The sequence below is a fragment of the Trematomus bernacchii genome, unplaced genomic scaffold (assembly GCF_902827165.1).
Source record: "Trematomus bernacchii unplaced genomic scaffold, fTreBer1.1, whole genome shotgun sequence".
NCBI lineage: Eukaryota > Metazoa > Chordata > Actinopteri > Perciformes > Nototheniidae > Trematomus > Trematomus bernacchii.
Window position 1 is genome coordinate 12,850,763 of NW_022987720.1, and position 21,026 is coordinate 12,871,788.

General features: G+C 42.0%; 1 protein-coding gene across 1 annotated transcript; it reads left to right on the top strand.

The window, feature by feature from the left end:
* Positions 1-2,283: 2,283 nt before the first annotated feature.
* On the top strand, positions 2,284-13,503 carry stk17al (serine/threonine kinase 17a like). The gene is made up of 7 exons (XM_034142767.1): positions 2,284-2,598; positions 5,942-6,154; positions 9,425-9,569; positions 10,311-10,437; positions 10,543-10,591; positions 10,898-11,077; positions 11,794-13,503. The coding sequence occupies exons 1-7, from the start codon at positions 2,486-2,488 to the stop codon at positions 12,089-12,091; spliced, it is 1,125 nt and encodes a 374-aa protein (XP_033998658.1). The 5' UTR covers positions 2,284-2,485; the 3' UTR covers positions 12,092-13,503.
* Positions 13,504-21,026: the final 7,523 nt, after the last annotated feature.

Sequence of the window (21,026 nt, forward strand, 5' to 3'; positions counted from 1 at the left end):
ACTGCTCTTCTCTGTTTTAAAGAAGAGTCCTGGGGTTTCAGGCTGTCCTTCAAACAAAATGAGACATTTCAAGACCTCTAATCAACTCAATTATTCATATAAAACAATGAAATTAATTGTTAGTTGTAGCTCCAAAGGGCAATCACTGATATCTAGCATGAGTCAGTTATTTTTCAGATACTGCTACAGAGTACAGCAATGCTATTATGGGAGGCTCACACTGTGTCACATGCTCTCATTAACACAAGGCTTAATCTCAGGCAGAAAACCACATCTTCCAGCAGAGGTGCCTTTATCGTCTGGAATTGACTCTCAGCTGGGGAAATATGCCTTGTGTGAGTGTGTGTGCTGCTCTGTTTGCTTGGGGTCCTTCAAGGCCTCGGTCTTTCAAACAGCTTCAAAGTATCAACGTTTTAGCATCAGCACTCTCTGAAACTTAGGTGACACATTTCCCATGGAGTCAGGTCATTGCCCATTCTGCTGCTGGCCCTAAATACCATATACTTTTCTTCATTGACTTTAAATAACAATAACAGAATGATCATCTTTCCTACACTGGATGTCCCCTTCAAAGCCTTCCACGTTTCTTCCGCCTTGCCACGCATGCTGAGGAGCTGTCTAATGGGATGTTTTGAATTCTTCTTTGATGACATGTAGGTTCAATGAGCAGAGAAACAACTCTCCCACAGATAAGAAAACAAACAGGCTCTGCAGAAAGCCTCAAGGTCACCTTCACATTCATGGCTGAGAACGAGTGTGAGAAAAAGTCTTACCTGTAGCACAGCCAAGCCCACATACAACAAACAACTATACAAAACATGCCTGCAATGTTTATGAGTGTACGATTGTTCATGAGTTTTTGTTTGAGTGATGTATTTTGTTTTGTCTTTTTAGGAGTACATTTGTGGGCTGCGGAAAACATTGGGTTATAAAAAGGAGGGTTTAAAAGGTACAGTGAATGTTAAGTTAAGTTAAGTAACAATGTTGGTGTCTCTTTGATTAAACAAACACTTTTGAACTCATTGCTTTCCCTATTCAGTTTAAGATTAGCTGGACTTTAGGACACACACATCTAAACTGATACATGAAACTATTACAGTATACTATTACAGTATACTGCTGTAAATTATAAGAAGATAAAGTGTGCAGTAGTTGACTACTAAACTATCATGTTTAATAATTAATATAATTTCCAGTGTTGTAAAGTAACTAAGTATATTTACTCAAGTACTGTACTTAAGAACAAGTTTAAAGGATTTGTAATGTTCTTCAGTGTTTTTTCAATTTTTGAGGTTTACTGCATACTTTTACTCCACTACATTCATGTAATACCTTTAGTTACTTGGCAGATTTGGATGCATGATTTGAAATATATTTAACACTTAAAGGTAGGGTAGGTAAGTTTGAGAAACCGGCTTGAGATACACTTTTTGTTATATTCCATGGAATGCTCTTAACATCCCGATAGCAATGAATATCTTAAGTGCTTTGACAAAAAATCCATAAAAAAATGTCATCTGTGGAAGCCGTAATACTGTAAAAAGCACGACCAATCATTTTAGCCGGCCCGGCTAAAATAACTGGATGGCCTACCTGCCTGTCAGCTTTCCATCTGTGCACAAACTTATCTCGTGCCCTCATTGGTCATGTGCGCGTTCGTGTGTGTTGGAGGAGGGGCTCTATAAGGAAGTGGCAGATTTTCTCCGGTTGTGTTTTTTCAAATTCTAGCGATCTCGAGCCGGTTTCTCAAACTTACCTACCCTACCTTTAAATAAGAATGTAGTTACACCTTTCACAAGCTATCCTAAAGCATCCAAAGTAATTGAAACTAGCTGCCCCTTGACAAGCTTTGATAACTTTAAAATTAATCTATGATTAAAATCAATCAATATAAATAATTCTGATAAGTATATTCTGATGCTAATACATTTGTACTTTTACCTGAGTAACATTTTAAATGCAGGACTTTAACTTGTAACAGAGTATTCCTACACTCTGATAGTTCTACTTTAACTCAATTGCTGAACTGAGTACTTCTTCCACCTTTGATCATATTATTAGTCTTTATGCGAACTATTCAACTGAAACTAATGATAATGGTCTTTGTTTATGTTTGTGTACCTGCACCGATAAGCTCCAGCCACTTGAACGCACCACTTGCCAGCTGATTTGCACCTCCTCTCCGGCGCATTCATTGACTCTTCGCTGCGGAGCGTCATCGCAGGGGGCGGGCCCTGAGCAGGAGTTTATTGTCAGGAATGTGTAGTAGCACTCAAAGTAATTTACCACACCGACTGTGCTGCACACTCCCGCAGGGCATCCTCCTCTTGTTTGGAGCGCGCGCACTGGATTATCTCCCGGTGGTTTGACACAGCTGCTGCTCGCTCTGATCGGCACTTTTATCATGCGAGCTTTCACTTGAGAAAATACTTTGTTGAGTGTTATTTCGCCGGCAGAAGATTGTTTCAGTTCACGCGCGACGTCAATGCTAGAATCAGCGAAGATGAGCAAAAACGGAATGTTGACAAAAATCCACACGAGGATAAGATCTGACCCCTTCACAGCCAATTATGAGCTGGTCGGCAAAGAACTGGGCAGGTGAGTTTCTTTGTTGATTTCCAGCATGCATTGGTGGAAATAATTGAATCTGTGTACTGACTTTGCTCATGTGCTGGCAGAATGGAGTTTGCGACAATATATTGAGTTTGTGTCATTCTTGTTATTCGATGTGCCCATGCAATGGTAAACGTGTTAATTGGACTTTTCCAATCCTGCATTCTTTCCCGGAGAAAGGCTCAGATGGCACTTTGGCACGCGCAATGGTAATGCGTCTTTGTGCGAGTAAAGGAATAGTTTCAAGAGATTCAAAGGTTTTTTGTCATATGCACATAGGCTACAGTTTAGAAATGGCAATACAATTCTTCTGACCTTAGCTCCTCCAACAATGCAATATAGTTGTATACAATTTAAATAAAATAAAAAGTAATTCATTATGTGTAGATGCTCAGAAAGTTTTGTAAGACAAATAGAGAATCCACACATCGTTCTTATATGTCTGCCATAAGTGGTGAACATATATCTTACTCTGAGTATCAAAACTCCATATAGGCTGTGTTATAGCATCTCTCTGCACACTTATGTGGTCTAGTACTGTATATCCCGTGTAGTGTATGAGGTTGTCAAAATGTAAACTTCTAAATGCCTTGAGCTGCATTTCAGTTTGGAATCCCTTTTTTAATGTATCACATACAGAGGTGACAAAGTGACAAATCATTCAACAATTAAAGAACAGCAAACACAAAGTTACCCTTACAAATATTGGATTCATTTTATATGCATTTGTTGTCTAAATCAGAACTCATGTGCTTCTTTCATGTCACATACTTGTTTTTTTATCAGGCTATCTAGCATCAGAAACTTTTTTTCTAACCTTCCTTAGCCAAGTGCATTTTATGGGTCACACTCACTGATGTGCACATTCCAGAAGTAGCCTATTTAAGCGGGGATTCCCCAGTGAGCCAGACAATAATGACTTTCCTCAAAAAGCATTCAGAATTAACACAAGGATCTGCAGTTGAGCCCTTGGGTTTCACTTAACCTCGACAGCTGTTTGATTGCACTCTGTGCTAAATCTGCATCTGTCTCCATAACTCTAATGTTCCCTGCAAGGTGGTTTGCTCCTCTGCAGAGTGATGGGACAGCCTAGGCAAGTTTATAAAAGCCTAAATAAAAGAGTCAGTTGGTAGCAGCCAGTTTTCCTTGTCGGACACCATGGGACATCCTGGGACAGCAGCCAGGTCCTGTGGGGGGTGAGAGGGGCTCTATACGCCCCCTCTCCCTCTTCTCACCCTCATACCTCAACCGATCATCCTGTTTCCCTCTTCTTCCCAGGATTCCAACTTAACAACATCCTGAGAACAGGCCTCATAATCGCATTAAGTGCAGGAATGTATTCTTGCAGATCAGCTATGTAGTCCGTACATTAGGGGGGGAAGTTGACCATATTAGAAGCAGGAGGTGCATAAGTTGAATTCTTCTGCCAAATGCCTCTTTAGCAGTTAGACTCGTTGCCCTTATTTTTAAATCCTTTTCGTCATGAAGCTTTACATCCTGAGTCCTCTTGCAGAACTGTGCACAACACATGCTACCAGAAAGAGGAACTCATGTTGTGTCTGTGAAAAAGGCAAATGAGAGCTGTCATTTCTCATCGCACTTCAGACATGAGTCAGTTTCCCGCTGGGGGAGACAAAACGCAGACTCCACAGGAAACCGACTTCTCAATCAAATGATCACCATCTCCAGTACTGGGGTAGTTGTGTGTGTCACGATTGATAACGGACAGGTTTCAGACAGATTTTATGAGGCAAACCTGCAAATGAGCAGTTTGATCTGCATAGACGTCATGGTGGATCCAGATAGGATGTTTTCAGTCAGTGTTTCACAGCTAACTGGGTGTTTTTAATAAAAAAATACAAAATAAAAGCTCTGTGATGTTGGTGTCATGGCAGAGTTTGAACATAGCGGCTGGAAGATGGCCATGTTTGGTAACCTCTGACCTGTTGTCATCCTTTAAAAAGGCCTCCCGTTGCTCTTTTACGTGGCCAGCGTTCATTCCTTTTCACACCATATGTAGTTCCCACCCCCAGCGAGCTGCTCTGAACTTGGCTAATTAAGGATGAAAAGGCTCTGACGTGCTTTGCCTTTTCACTCTGAACAATGAGTCGTCACCAGTCTGCGAGACTAGGGGGGAGAAGAAGAAGGAACAGGCCTCGCTGTAGCCAAAACAGAACCGGTCTCTGGCCAGAACAGTTGCTGTTTTTGGTCCCGGCACAGTGGGCTTGGAGTAACGCTGTGTGGGAAAATAACAGGCACCACGCTGACTGGACTTTTCTGACTTCATTTACATTCTGCCCAGCTCACAGTCATCGTTTCCCAACCCATCGCAGCGGATCTCTATTGTGCAGCTGATTAAAACATTGAGATGTTAGTCGGACATAGACGCAGAAGCTACTGGCTCCGTTTTAGCATGCTGCTCAGGCTCCAACCTGACTGTAGCAGCAGTGACCCCCCGCCTGTCTGGTGGGTGGTCCTGCTGTATCAGCCGACTGGTCAGCTTTTGTACGATTGTCAAGGGGGACGCAGGCTCTGTCCGAGTGTCTGGGCGGAGGTGTCAACACAATCCCATTTGTCCCTGCTGCTGTCAGCTGTGAAGAAAGGGAAGTGGACAAGCCTCATTATCAGCCTGGGAGGCACGGCTGGTGATTGTGACAAGAGAGGCAATTCTGCACACATCGGACATCCTCCCCACACCCACCGCTGACCCCTTAACGCCTCCTAGGAATCCATCAATGTGTATGCTGCGAAATGAATGGTAGTCATGAGGTCTTTAATCTCGTGTTTTACCAGGAACATCCAGCAACCGAGCCGTTGCATGTCTTTGCTTTTGCTTGACCTGACCCTTATCATGTCCCTGCCCACTATTTAGCAGCCCTTGCCAAAACTGTCAACCTTATCTGCCCCCTGTCAGAATCCCCTGAAGGCTAGAGGAAAAGGAGGAGAACGGGGGAAATCTCTAACAAAGGTTTTATGACACCGCCTCCTGTATTTTCAAATGATGCAGATTAACCTTCTTATCTCTAAACTGTTCTTTAACCTCGCCTACAGTGCTGCACTCGTGGCCTGCTGGAGGGCTGTTCCACATGGCTTGCACTGTAATCTAGCTTTTACCTCATAGCACTTTAACTGTCATGAGTTTGTGCAGTAATTTTAGTCCTTCCATTCGCTGCATTTGCCTACATTTAATCTGTTGGTCGCATTGGCTACTTGGATGCAGAACAGAACCAGCGCAAAACCAAATATATTTGAAAGCCAATAATGTGGTTGTGATTATTCTGTCTCCTCACTAATCACTCTGCTCTCTCCGCTACTTTTTGTGTCCCAGGGGAAAGTTTGCGGTGGTAAAAAAGTGCATCGAGAAGGCAACGGGGAGGCAGTGCGCTGCCAAGTTCCTGCGAAAGCGACGGAAGGGCCAGGACTGCCGCATGGACATCTTGAACGAGATCGCCGTGCTGGAGTCGGCCAAGGCTAACCCCTACGTGGTGGCGCTGTATGAGGTCTACGAAACCAACAACGAAATCATCCTCGTTCTGGAGTGGTAAGAAAATGCAGTACACATTACAGAAACAGCACAAAGGTCACGGAATAAATAAGACCTCACATTTTAGCAGTTTTGTCTGACACTCTTTTCCTTTTCCACCACCACTGATCTGAGAAAAAGTGATTTAAATGGCCTTTTAAACTTTCCTCACTTGTCGGTGTTTGAGCCATGCCAGGAAAACTGTGGATACAATGAATAGGCCTTCAATCATTATGGCGAAGGAAATCCTTTAATCAAAACTTCCCAAATGGGCTCGTAGAAAACTCCCTCACATGTATATTCAGTTTTACTTACAGTAATAAGCAACAAACACGTTTTAAGGTTGAAACAACAAATCATTCACTCGCGTCAAGCGACATCCTGTATTGCGCATGACGAGAATGCTTTGTTGTTTTCTTGTGAATTCTCAGCTTGTATCTATACGTCTCATCTGTGAAAAAATACTTCTTGGCTTGAGTTATGTGCCGGTTGCTGAGAGCACAGCTGCATGTCACTCACCTCAACAAAAAAAAAAGTCCACATGTGTGAAATACATGTAGCAGTGTTGCAGCAAAAACCCAGCCTTAAATGGAAATACTCTCGGTCTGTGGTTAGCTGCTTGTCTCGTCATAGCCCCGACACCTCCGCTTCTTGTTATGGGAAATGGCTGTCAGGAACCGTAACTTTAAATACCTATGTGGCACTGTGTGAAAAAACAATAATGAGCGAGTGAGTTACACTGTGAGAACTTATTGCTCTCTATACTCATCATGCAGGTGAGGTACAGCTGAGAGGAGCTGCTGGTTCAACGACCCACTAAGGCCATCCCAGCCGTCTGGCTCTGGTCTGTTGTGGTTAGGTGTTAAATGACATGGTGCATATCCACTAAGTGTTCTCTAATGACAACCTCTAATTAGGATCTGGAAAGGACACTTGGCATCTTAATTACCTCGCTCGCCTCATTACAGGGAGATAACACGGGGCAATTATGCTTGAACCACGTTCCTCTGACCCTGTTCCTGAACTGCCTGCTGCTCGGGCAGGAAGCCCCCCCCCTCTTCCCCAGTCCACAGTAGTCCCAGACATGGAATGCCTTCACAGAACAAAAGTCTCTCTGTAGGGGGGGGGAAGTTTGACCTCTGACTGAAGTGTGAAAAGGGAAGTAGCACCACAGTTCACCCCTGCATGCCTGCAGAGAAAACATAGCAGGGGGTCAGTCCACAGTGGTCCACAGTTCCTCTCGGCTTCCAACTGGTGCTGCGCGGGGAGATCGAGTGGCCTGCACATGCACAATATTTTAACACTTAAAAAGCTTCGTTTTTAAAATGTCAGCTCATGCTTTCAAAGCCTCAAAGCTGCACTCAGAGTGAGACCGTGAGCCACCGAAAAAGCTGCATCTTCAAACTGTCTGACCTCAGCCTAGGTTTCGAGAATTGTGACCCATTTTCCATTTCCTGTGGGTTTAAATGTAAGCAGCAAGCAGGGCTCCCAGTAATATCACACGCCTCCACACTGGTAAGAAGTGTCATGCGCACACACTTTTTGTATCCACAACCACATCCCTTATGTCAGAGAAATGGAGGCAAAAGATTTTATTGTAATCATCTTTGAAATCTCCAGCATATATCATTACCACAGCAACCCCCAGCATAATGACTTTTAAAGATGGATAATTTAAAAGAAAAAGAAGCATTACTTTTGGGTGCAGAGTAGCTATGCTTGCCAGATAATGAATCGCTCTGATTATAATCGAGGACGAATGGTCATCTCCTGGTTAAATGTACTCTTTAAAAAAAGTGAACCCATAACAACTCTAAAAAATGCAGGCCTTTTTAAAATTACTGTTTAAGTGAACTGCCAGAAGGTGTGCACTGATATTAATTTTATCAAGATTTAACATCCTCTCGGGTGCTTTGCTGACAGCTAATGTAGCTGCAGGAACACTTTGTCATGCCAAGTATTTAATTGTTCAGACAGGTACGGTAAAAGTTCAAGTCCAGGTGAAATCGACAGATTCCAGTTCATTTTCACAATGAGGCATGAGGTTTTTCAAGAAAGTAAAAATTGTCCGTCAAACCCTACTCCCCTGTCTTTCATTTCCTCTCTCGAGAACACTAGACATGCTTTCATTTCATATACACGTGCAGATCAATGTAAACAGACTAAGTGCAGTTTCATTCCAAGTCTCCACATGCTCTCATGAACAAGCGGGGTATGTGGCAGGTCAAGTATTCGGTGCTGGTAGCAAAAAAAAGACCAATGACGGATATCCTCAAAAATCCCCTAAAACATGGGTGCTATTTTCACAGCTGAGGATAGTAAAGAGTTCAGGGATGGAAAGCTAACAGGAGATTGGGGGTGGCGCTGGTTATGTAACAGTTCTGCTCAGGGCCCGGTCACAAAGTCTACCTCTGAAAATAAAATGCATACTTGCCATTTAAATCCCCTGCACATGGCTTTAATTATTTTGGATAAGATGCTTCAGGCATTGATCTGACTGAGGGGAGCGTCCATCGTAAATCAACCATGTCTCAACTTTATTTAACGTTGTTACAAAACTGATCAAGTCCAGACCAGAATCTGACTATTCCATATTGAGTTGTCGAATAAGAAATTCCTAAAAAAAGTGTAATCCTTTTAACTGTGAGTTGTTTTAACCCAACAAGCAACAAGCTGAGGCCCGTATCCAGATACTTACCTGACACTTCCTTCCTGCAGCCTTCTCTGGATAATTTATGTAAAATGTGTAGGCTTTGGTGATATCCAGAGTGTTTGCCTCTTTTTCCCCCTGTGTTGCTTCAGTAAGTGAACCTGCAGGCTGTATAAGGCCTTATCTGACCGTGCTGTAAGCTTATACGACCATTCTTATCTCCAGTAATAGTCCTGGGAACGGGAAAGTACATGCAGAGACGGGAACCTGAAATGATATTGATTAATGTTGGACTCGCATGCTGTCTGTAGATGTGGATAGACTTTGGTCTTCCAAGCCAAAGTACACTAATGAGGACGAGGGTGTTTCGTAATTTTTTCGCAAAGAAATGAAAAATGACTGGGTTTGTTTACTAAAATTCCACTAATGGGACATGTTGGAATTTGCTATTATCCCCTTGTGTGATTTAAAGTGAAAGGAAGGGTGTATGTGTGCATTTTAAGGCTTAATTTATTATGACAAGTTGAAGTGAATAATCAAAAAATGAAATATAATCCAAACTAAACTCCACACAGTTATTTTTCCATTTTATCGTTGTTTTGTTTTACTCAGTTTTCCTTCCTGTGCTTGCCTTCCAGCGCTGCCGGTGGTGAAATCTTTGACCAATGTGTTGCCGATAACGACGACGCCTTCACGGAGAACGATGTGATCCGGCTGGCCAAGCAGATCCTGAATGGAGTGGCCTTCCTGCATCGGAACAATGTGGTGCATCTGGATCTGAAGGTGAGCCTACTGAAAGAGTATATAACTATATAGGACATGTGTATTCCCTCGAGGGACAGGCCGAGGGAGATATCATTTCTATTATGCAACCGCAGCTCATTCAGGGAGTCACAACCCTGTTCCCACGAGGAGTCACACGCTACAGGATTGACTATCATGTTGATGTTTAACGGCCCCTGGGGTAACATGGCAGTCATCATTGAGGTTATCTTTCTACCTACACATCTGATAGATTAACCAAGTATCATATTTCTTATAACAAATGTTATTCAACTCATTTTAAGGTGAATAGCCTGGTCTGACCCAGAATTAAAGTCACAATCTCAAAGATATCGGTTTTCTTTACTTTGGCGGCCCCTTTGACAATAAGTGATAATTGCAAGTAAAAAGAAAAATCTATATTCCCTTAGATGGTAACACAATGGTATTACCTCATTGGTGTTACCTCATTTGGCAATAAGAGTCGGGCCTTTTTAAAATAAATACAAATCCTTCTTTCATCCTTTATTTCTGTGTGTACTTTCACCAATGCCAGTGGTTGGCATGTATATCCTACTTGTTTTTAATTGGCTTATGATCCCACCGATGTAGCTGCATACTTGATGTGCCAGACCCCAAATCCTACTGGAACCAGTAACCTTAACTGTTTTGACTCATTCACCCTGCCATATCATTAATGACCTCAGACGTCAGACCTCAGGCTTCTTTAATAACCGTTATGTCTCTGTCTACCCTCTGCAGCCCCAGAACATCTTGCTGACCTGTGCCAGACCTCTGGGGGACATTCGCATCGTAGACTTTGGCTTGTCCAGATGCATGGACAAAATCACAGAAGTCCGGGAGATCCTGGGCACGCCTGAGTATGTTGGTGAGTTCTGCTTTAAGCCCCTTTTAAATACCCAGAATCACCTGTGTCTTCTCCAAGTGAGGGCGATTTATCACGACTAATTGGGGCCATGTGTTTGTGTTGCAGCACCAGAGATCCTGAACTATGAACCCATTAGCACTGCGACAGACATGTGGTAAGTGTGCTACTGTAGTTAATTTAAACATGTAAGTGCAGATGTCAGTCTGTTTTACTTCTGAGGATAAAGACATATTCAGGACGGTGATCAGCATCTACATGACGTGCAAAAGACAAGTCTAGACCTTTGACCACAACACCGTCTTTGCTACATACTTACAGTTAAAAAATTATTTACCGCAGCACAGTGGAAGACAGCCAAACATGTTTTTTTTTACAGTCTGTCGCAAAACAGATTATGTAACTATCTAAGATGACAAATTGCCTAATAACCTCCTTCCTTTTCTTCCTCCCTCTCTGCTAGGAGTATCGGGGTCCTGACCTATGTCATGCTGACGGGCGAGTCTCCTTTTTTGGGTGAAGAAAAGCAGGAGACATTCCTCAACATCTCCCAAGTCACCGTTGATTACTCGCAGGACACGTTTGATGGGATCTCGTCCCAAGCGGTTGACTTCATCAAGTCCTTGTTAGTTAAAAACCCAAGGTGAGTTGACCTCAAAGATGTTCTGAGAATGGCTAAACCACAAGAAGTTTCCATCAGCATCACTTTGAGCTTATTAACACACCAGTCAGGTTCACAGCAGCACGGAAGTACATCCGCATGTGTCTAAATGAGTGTATGTGGTAACAAGATTTGTGTCACTTTGGCGATAAGTGACACAAATCTTGTTACCACATTTGCAAAACTGACATCATTTAAAGAGCTCGGATCTTTGTGTTTTGACATGACAAAAACCGCAAATGCGTCATCTTTGTGTGTCCCGTTACACATGTACAGTTTAATTTCAAGTGAATTTATTTTTGAAGTGAACTTTATTTCTGCTGAACTGAACTCTAATTTTAATTCTGATTGAGAGCTCAAACACTGAGCCTGTACTTAATCGCCACAATATGTTGATGAGAAGTAGCAGCAGCCTCTGTCTCACATCCAAAACCATAATCTCCAGTCAGTATCGTTCAACTCCAGCGGATTATTGGTAGCATTGGAAAAAGTGAGAGATTCTTCAGTGTTTGAGTAATCGGTGAGAGATGGATGGAAAACATCTTGAGTGCAAAAAGTGCTTTTCTTTGTGGTTTTCCGAAACCACATTTTGCAAAAAAAATATGGCCGACGTCGGAAGATCCAGGGGGATCCATTGGTTATGTAAACTACTCGGGAATTTCCACTCATCCGCCGTGTTTTTGTGTTTGTGTGTGCAGGAAGAGAGCCACGGCAGAAGAATGCCTCACCCACCCCTGGCTGAACTCGCTCCCCCTTCCCCACTCCCACCCCCACCCGCACATCAGCACCAGGCCGGCCTCCTCCCTGGACGAGCCGGAGACGAGCCAATCAGAGTCGGAGCCCGAGAGCCCGAATCCCTCTCCCGAGCTGGACTTGATCGGGTCGTACCTCGTGTGCCCGGGTCAGGGTGGGCTCAAGGCGGGCCGCAACGCCTTCTCCTTCAGCGATCCCCCCTTTCCAACGCGGCCTGAGATAAAGCACGAGCTGATCTGCTGAGCGTCGTTTTGCAGGTGGAGAGAGACTGAGGGAATTGAAACTCCGTGGGGCAGACGCTGAACTGCAGCTTCTTGGTCCTGATCTGACTCGGGGCCATGCTATATGGATGCTGTATGCCTGCTTGTACTGCTGTGAGCTGGATTGTGTGTGTGTAGTTTAATACCTCTGCATGTGTTTGAGTAATACACGCTTCCCCGTGCTGATTTATGATTGTACGGAAGGAATGTGAGAGGAATAAGGATGCAGGAGCAAGGAGTGGGAGAAGACACGTGAGGATTTTGTGTCAAGACTGCACTGCTGCCTTTTTAAAGTGACAGCTTATCACTGTGGCTATTTCACCCTGCACGCACACTGGCTTCTCTTTTTACCCAATTAGCCTTTTGAACTGGGTGTCCAAGGACAGGCATCTTTGGGAAATGACTTCACTCACTGTGTGCTCTCATCAAAACAAGTTATGCTTCAGCTGACCCAGACGTACCTTCTGTGATGAGTTTTGTTGAAGGAGGGTAAAGGGTTTTGACGGATGGTTGTACTTAACAAAGGAATTAAAGTACAGCACCAACGATAAAGCCAGACTGTTCCACTGTTGTATGTGTTTATTTATGTGTGTTCGTTGTTCCACTTCACCCCCTTGAATACAAAAAGCCACATCAATGCCTGAGTTTAGGATGGAAATAGTAGCATCTTTTTTTTTTTAAAGGACAATTTTAAGCACTTTTTATTTTGTTATTAGAGTTCAAAGTTATATTAATCAACCAAAGGCTATTCAAGCACAGTCACCTGTCACAATGTACTGTATATGTTCACCATTTTCCAACACCCACTGGTTTTGTCACATGTTTATTCACAAAGTGCCACTTTTGTTCAACCTCACTTCTGTGTTAACATTACAGTTTTACTTTTATTTGGTTTGGTTGGCTATTGCCCAAGTTGCACAAGTTTTTTTTTGTACTTAACTGCGAGGTAGACACACGATTTCAGGCTCTTAATATATTGTTTGGACATCAGTCTCAGAAAGAGGGAATGGCAGGGGTAGAAAGCAACAGATAATTTTGTAATGATAATTATAATTGATGAACAATGACATGGTCAACTGAAGATTTATATAAATAAGTGACATTTGCCTTCAGATGCTCGGGAGTGTAGAAATTGGGGAAGTATTTCTCCAAAAAGTACTGAAATGTATATTGTGAGTAAATAATGACGTTTTTTTTTTTTTACCAGTGTTTGAATGTTAACATATTGTCTTATTTTACCATGTCAACTTTTACTTATTCTTATTGTTTCTGCTCATGAATTTCAGGCAGGTTTGCACTTGTCCTTGTGGACGCTATGTCAAAATGAATACATGTTTATGGCATGCATTGCAAAATGTAACAAAGAAAAATACAGGTGCATTTTGTATCAAACTCCTTCTTGTGTGTGATTGTTTTTCCTAGCATTGCCATCTTACATTTGGCCGCAGCATTACTTTAATTTAATTAAGGGTGTGGAATCTCAACTACTACAGTACAAAATATTCCAGATTTTGGCGTGTTAATTTAACAGACTCCAGGTTAGTTTTTATTGACATATAAATAGCTTGCATGTAAAATAAGAAAAAGACCAAATGACCAATTGAATGTTTAACAATTGTTTACTTGCATGGCTCATACAGTAGAGATGCAATGGTTGTCAACCTCTTGAATTATCTGGACACAGTAGCCTACTGCTTGATTTTATACTTCTGGCCTTAAGCATTAGCACGACTGACATTATCAGTGGATGTTTAATAGCTTACGATGTCCGTGTGCACTTTAGTGGTGCTCAATGGCATTCAACAAAGAGAACTTCGTATACTTTAGGATAGTGGTTGCCAACTTTTCTGAGCTTAAAAGTATCTACCAACAACCTCTCACCATCATACATACATTTAGGACTGGCTAATCCTATACAAAAATACTCACATAGTTTTATATGGATTGTGCATCAAGAGAGAAAAGTCAGAGTTGCTTATTGTGTTACCTTTTGTATTATCTTATCCACCACATATAACCATCCATCAATCGACTACCATAAACTCTCATTATCCCATTATACTGCTGATGAAAACCATTAGGTTTAAATGTTTGTCTGGTGTTGATAGTTGTGTTTAGTCGGGAGTAAAGGCAGACCCCATACCACAACAGATTACTGGTGTTTGGAACCGATCACATGTTCAGCATCTGCTTTTCCTCTCAGCATGTCTATTTAGAGAAACTGAGTATCATTAAGAAAATAAAAGACCTCTCTCGGGCAAGTCTTCCATAAATATCCACCAGACTCACTGAACAGGAAATGCCAGTATCCTGAATAGGAACAGGGGGTAATGCTTTCCACTGTAGTTGAGTCTCTTTCTCTCATGCACACACTCAGGATTGTTTACTCGTGTCAGGTTTGATAATACCCCAGCCCGCCAATATCCTGAATTCTTGCTTTAATGTGCTCTTCCTCTCGGGGTGGGCACTGAGCCAGCTGAGGAGAAAGCGGGGCTCCCTGCAGGGTCCTGCTCCGGTGGCTCTCGTACGTACCGACCACTTCCCCTAAAGAAAATCCTCCTGCTGCATGGAGCTGAGGAATGCCAGAAATGTTCAGATCTGGCCTCCTTCCTTTTTTCAACCCCCGTCCTTTAAGCCTCTCTTACCTCCTTATGGTCTTTTGTTTGCCTCAGTGGGAGGTGGGATTGTTTCCACACACACGCAAACATATGAAGTTATTGAAGTGGCTGATAAAGGGTCTGTTTCTCAGAAGGACTCTCAGGGTTTGTTGATGTGACTTTTGATATTTAAGGTGACCATTAGTGGATGATTTGGGGCTGTTTGTAAAAGAGCACTTGGCTCATTCAGATCCAAACAAATAGAAAAAGCAGTCAAAAACATTACTGTGACATCCAGATAACCTGCTCTCAACAATCCCTGTGGATGAAACGTAATGTTTTTTAAGGTTATCTGGCAAGGAAAGTAAGACACATTACTTTGTTAAGTCCATTTGTCTCTCTTGAGTCAATGTAAGAACAGTCAAAACAGATAACACAAATATAACATAATATTGATTTTTCTTGTACTATGTGAAAACTGCTCCCACATCTGCTGGGCTGAAATATGTCTTCGCTGTCGGCACTCTGCAGGCGTTTCATCTCGTGCTAAGCAGCCACAGACAGGTCTGTCAGCGCCTCCAGCCATGACACATTGATCCCTGGAGGTTAGTGGAAATTCAGAGCTGGGATTTTAGAACGAAACCTCTCAGGAAGCTGGAAGTGCTACATTCTACACTGTATAGGTCAAAACGATCACTTATATAATCAAGAACTGTGGCCTCTCCGTCCATGTGCCACTGACAGATTAGGAACACACTACAAATATGGTACTGCGTCTGTAATCAAATATTTGTCTATGTAAAGTACTTTTCTTCGTCATCGTCAAATATGTTCTGTTATCTGAGTGGACCAAGAGACATGTGAAGGCTTTAATGGAGTGTTGTTTTGCCCACATTGTGGTACTTTGCCCTTCTTTATTAATGTGTGTGTGGGGCAAATTGTTCCTGGAATCCTGTCTTTGTGCTATCACTTCCTAAATAGAGATTCAAATAGGATTAGGGTAGATGCAGATGATGATCTATACAATTAAGGCAAGAAGCTTTTCAATTACCTTTTCAGACCATGTATCACTACTGTATGTATGAGACCAACTATTAACCAATAATAAAACAATCAACCTAAACATTTTGTCAGTTTAATTGGCCTATTTGAACAATATGATCACATGATTCTTTACGATATTATAGCAGAACATCTGTAAATTAGCCAGCTAACCTAGGCATTTAAAAAGAAACGACAAAACACTTACAATTATGAAACAGGCTAACTCCAACAGTTACAGTTGGCCAACTTTAAAATCCAGAATGTCAACAACTGCTCCGGTCTCAGCTGTGAGCATCATTTTTTAGTGTCCTCTTTTCCGTTGTGTTTGAGTGTTTCGTTTATTCAGTAAACCTTGCGCATGTTTCGAAGGGTTTAATAAATTGGTGAAGATTTGGTTGGAAAATATTTTTCTTCATTGCATGTGTTTTGGCACATTAGATTTGTTTGTTTTGCATCTTTTTGAAAGTGCAGCATGTTTTGACCTAATTGGACGTGTGTTGGGCCATTGTAGCACGTTTGCTTGACAGGAAAGGTTGCATTCACCCAGGGAAGAGTAGGAACATCTTTACATCTAACGCTCTTGACCAGAGCTGGTGTACCAGTGGTCGTGTACTACAGTTTGGGAATCACTGTTATAGACCAAGCAATGACCTGTCCTTATCACTAGTTAGATATAAATTAAATGTTCCCAGCTCCTCGGTTGCCCCTCTCTGTCTCCTCCCTCATGATCTTTCGCTCTCCATGTCTCTCCTAATCTCACTATATCTAGATCTCTTTCCGTGCACACGTTTTATAAGAAGTAGTTTGCCTTGCACCTTATATAATGGGGAAATTCCTTTGCGCTTATGTTCCTGATTATACCGCTGAGTACACTGATGTCATAGAACTCAAGAAAGTGTCTTGTGTGGATTAAGCACAGCTTCACATTATAGCCATTCAGGTCAAGGATGTTTATCACACAATGTGTTGCTAATTTAAATTGAATTTTGTCCATTTAGAAATCAGATTTCATATTGACATAATGCAGTCTGACCTCTCAGTCACTCCCTCCTCATCAGTTCACTCCTACTACATTCCGGGTTTGACCTTTAAAGATCCACATAAAGCCCACAATAAGTGCAAAACCGTCCACCCCTTGATGCTGATGCATATCACTGGCTGGTTGAAGTGGACCTGGAGTGGGTGAAAACAAGGACAAATCCTCACAGTTACCTGGGATTTTGTATCTTAATCCCATAAATGCTGTAGTATAACATAGAGATAACAACCATGACAAATAAAAGCCTTGCTGAAGTTCTCCAAGTTCACTGACTGGCTGTTGACCAGGACAAACAATGGAGGATTTCTTTTATTTCACATGTCCCAGGAATACTTGCAAAAGAAAAACAGAGTGAGGAGAGAATTTCCAGAAACACAACCGCTGGTCATATGTTTCTCATGGTGGTGCATTCATAGCAGCGATGCCTCTGGTTAAGCACAACTATTTATTCTTTCCCTGGAAACGGCTGAAGAACAACAAAAGCCTTCTCAACAAAGAGTAGCACGACCTGATGCAGCTGCCTGTTTTCTTCTGTCTGCGGTGTTATCCTCCCTCAACATGGGTGCACCACTGGCACACCAATTGTACTCAGAAAGCCACACAATAGGCACACTCAGCTCAGAGAGAACTTTTCAACTCAAAGGCTGCGTAAGGAACCCAACCAAAACAAGACACTGCTAACTTCATCCTAAAAAGGTTCAATTTGAATGTGGGTAAGCACATGGTAAGAAACAAAACACCGCCAGTTCTGTTGTTTTGATTTTCAGGACGCGGTGCACACCAATGCCCGCTCACATGTACTTATATTGTAGTTTATACACTCGGCATAGTAACCACAATGAACTCTGTCCGCTGACTCGTTGCTAGCTTGGGAGGGAGTCCAGGTTTTCAGACTGACAGGGAACAGATTCTGGCAGTCTGGATCTTTTCGAGTGCTTCATGTTCAACCCACAGCGCTCTGCTCGTTTACTACAGTACTGGGTTAGAAAGTTATTTTGAGGACACACACACACACACACACACACACACACACACACACACACACACACACACACACACACACACACACACACACACACACACACACACACACACACACACACACAACAAATAAAAACTAAACAAACTCAACAGATAAGATGATTTTTTTCTCCTTTATGGATTTCCTGCCTGACTGCTTTCAAACATCCATATTTGTTTGTGTTGTTGATGCAAGTATGTTGCATTTCGTATTGAGCAACCTTATTTCTTATTTCAGCATGAAACTGAACAATTCTTTAAATAAACACATCAATAACAATGCATAACAGTTAACTCTGCTGTTCTCATGACAAGTTTAGGACTCAAAACAAAAAGACAGGGGCTGAACAATTCCAAGTATGACCCCTTTGACCTCTACTTCTACTAAACACACCTGAATATGCTCAGTAACTACCTTTGCAAGTCTTTATTTATTTAAGTACTGGACAAATGGACATTTTAACACAATGAAGGCGCTGGATGAATCTTTAGGTGATAACCAAAGTTAATACAATTCATTCTGAGGTGAACACAAATGTGTGTCCTTTTGCATAAACCCAATAATGTTAGAGACGAGCGGATGGTTTTGCTCTTCTTTTATTTGTTACAATGTTTTTCTAGCTTCTACTTATATTTCTTGCAGCAGCTACTGTCTTTTAAAGTTGAATTAATGTAATTACATGTGTTTACTTTGTATTGGGGCCACTTGATCTGTCAGTGTTCGGAGCTCTGTGGGTGGTACGAGAGATTTTGAGACGAGAGAAGAAAACATGTTCTTCTCAGTGGAATTTGTTGCCTCCAGGAATTTCCGAGGTTTTCCTGGAGCCGGGAACAGTTAAGTGAATTAGTCAAGAAGTCAGCTGTCAAATCCTTTTTACGTGATTCTCACTTGTTTTTTCCTTTCTCCTTGTCATTTATTCCTGCCCTTTTGTGCTATAACTCTCTTCCACAGAGGTATGGAGATGTGTGCATGTTTGTGTGCCTGCGTCTGTCAGATTTTCATATTGTGTTAAGCTTCCTGATGTAATCGGCCAAATCGGAGTGTGAAAAAAAAGCTGAGAAACAATAGCTGGGGGTCAGACAGGTCGTGGAAAACTGTTTGAAGAACAATGTTATCTGGAGACCTGGTAATGAAATCTCAGTGGTGTAAAAAGGCACAAGCCCTCTTAAGCTTCCGCTCTCCCAGCCTCACCTGGGCCGTCTATTAGCCGAATGGACCTGCCTGTCAGTCACGTCTGCATGAACAACTTTACCTTCTGTTCCTGTCAGCAACGATCATTCCTAATGTGGCAGCCTGTGGCAGTCTGTCCTGACAACATGTCCGCCTTTATTTCTTCTGGGTTGCAGATGAATGTCAAGATTAATCAAATATCAGAGAGGACGGATTGGCTCGGACCTTTGAACACTGAAAGTCAAACAAACAGCACACCATCGAGAACGCCAGGCAGCTACTGTGGGTTGTTTAATATTTCACTTGATGGGCTCGGAATAGCTAACTCCATGGGATTCTGGTGAGATTATAAACATCCTGCTCCAAAGTTACACAGGGGGTGTAAAATCCCGCAGCCATAACACCCGCTCTGCCAGATTTAGAAGCCCCGTGGCCATTTTATACACCATGAATCCAGAATAAAATGCTTTTGTTTTTGCGTAAACTAGGGGGCTATAAATAACACCAGAGTGATTTTGGTGAGATTATGATCATCCTGGCCAAAAATCCAGGGGTGGGGGTGCCAAATCCGGCAGAAATAAGGCCATCTCTGCCAGATTAAGAAGCACTCTTTACATTTTTCACCTGATAGGCCCGTAGTAACATGCTTGATTTGGCTTAAAGTAAAGGGAATAACTATCACAAGTGTTATTTTGGGGAGATTATGACCATCCTGGCCAAAGTTAAAGAGGGGGTGCCAAATCCGGCAGCCATAACATCCGCTCTGCCAGATTTAGAAAGCCCCCTTAAATATTTCACATGAGAGGCTCAGAGTAAATTGATTTTGTTTGGGTAAAGTAGAGGGGAATAACTAACACCACTGTGATTTTGACGAGATTATGACCATACTTTTCCCTGTGTTTTCTTTTTAAATATCTGTTGTAATTTATTGTCTTTTATTGTGCTTATAGAAATGTGTTTTTATGTGATTGTAGTTATTACATGTACAGCACTTTGGCCCGACCAAAAATCGCTTTTAAATGTGCTCTATAAATATGCTCTATAAATAAACCTTGATTTGATTTGATTTGATTTGATACTGGCCAAAGTAACAGAAGGGGTGCCAAATCCAGCAGCCATAACAGTAGCTCTGCCAGAATTCCCCCCTCTTTGGTAAAAATGAAAATATATCACTGAAACAACTTCATTAATGGTCATGTGAGTCTGTGTGTGTGTTTGTGTATGTGAGATGTGAGCCACTAATAATAACATTTTGACACTTGTTTTTTTGGAAAACAGAGAGGAGAAGTGAACATCAATATTATTGAGTGAGGTGACCTTAGAAAAGAGAAACATCCTTCTCATGAGAAATCTTTGTGTCATTACAGCAAGAATACAGTGAAAGGTATGCAAAACATAGTGTAGGGATTGTTCTTTTAATTCTATTTGGATGTAAATACATCACAGGGATATTTCTGGATCACTGTTTGCATTGGTGTAGCTGTTTCTAACTGTAACACAGCAACACCATGTTTCCCAGTGCCTGGATGAAGAATCAGGAACACATCACTGAGGCCTGCAGCACAACAGCTGCAAAAGCATCTCTGTGATCCCAAAGACAAACCTGCTCTAACCTTTCAAGAAGCACAACATTCCTAGAGACAGTTTTCTGCCAAACTAAAGTGCACTTAACCTGGATAAAGGAGCAAAATAATAAGCTAAGTTTCATTTGGGCTCATACTCTGAAAGTGAGTAAAAGTCCCTGGAAGTGTAAACATGATGGGATATCTGGGGGTCTTACGCAAGCTTAATCTCCCTCTTGGTTGTACATGACACACTGGGAAATATTTGATTAAATGAGCTGGTGTGAAAAAAAATGTTAGATAAATAAAGTGGTCTGTTATTACTCTAGGCTGCTGTGGCTAATAGCAGTGACCCCCCTCAAAATAATACGCTGATAGAGAACATGATGTTCCTCATGGCCGAGTAGCTGCTGGTTTCAGAGATGATTGATTTCACTAACTTTAACCTTTACTCCAACTCACAAGCTACTCAGAAGAAAACTAAG

Bases quoted from the DNA above. Each gene is read 5' to 3' on its own strand.
- stk17al (XM_034142767.1), top strand. From the start codon at position 2,486: ATGCTAGAATCAGCGAAGATGAGCAAAAACGGAATGTTGACAAAAATC. The intron at 10,592-10,897 runs GTAAGTGTGCTA...CCTCTCTGCTAG, and splicing joins AGCACTGCGACAGACATGTG to GAGTATCGGGGTCCTGACCT. The intron at 11,078-11,793 runs GTGAGTTGACCT...TTGTGTGTGCAG, and splicing joins TTGTTAGTTAAAAACCCAAG to GAAGAGAGCCACGGCAGAAG.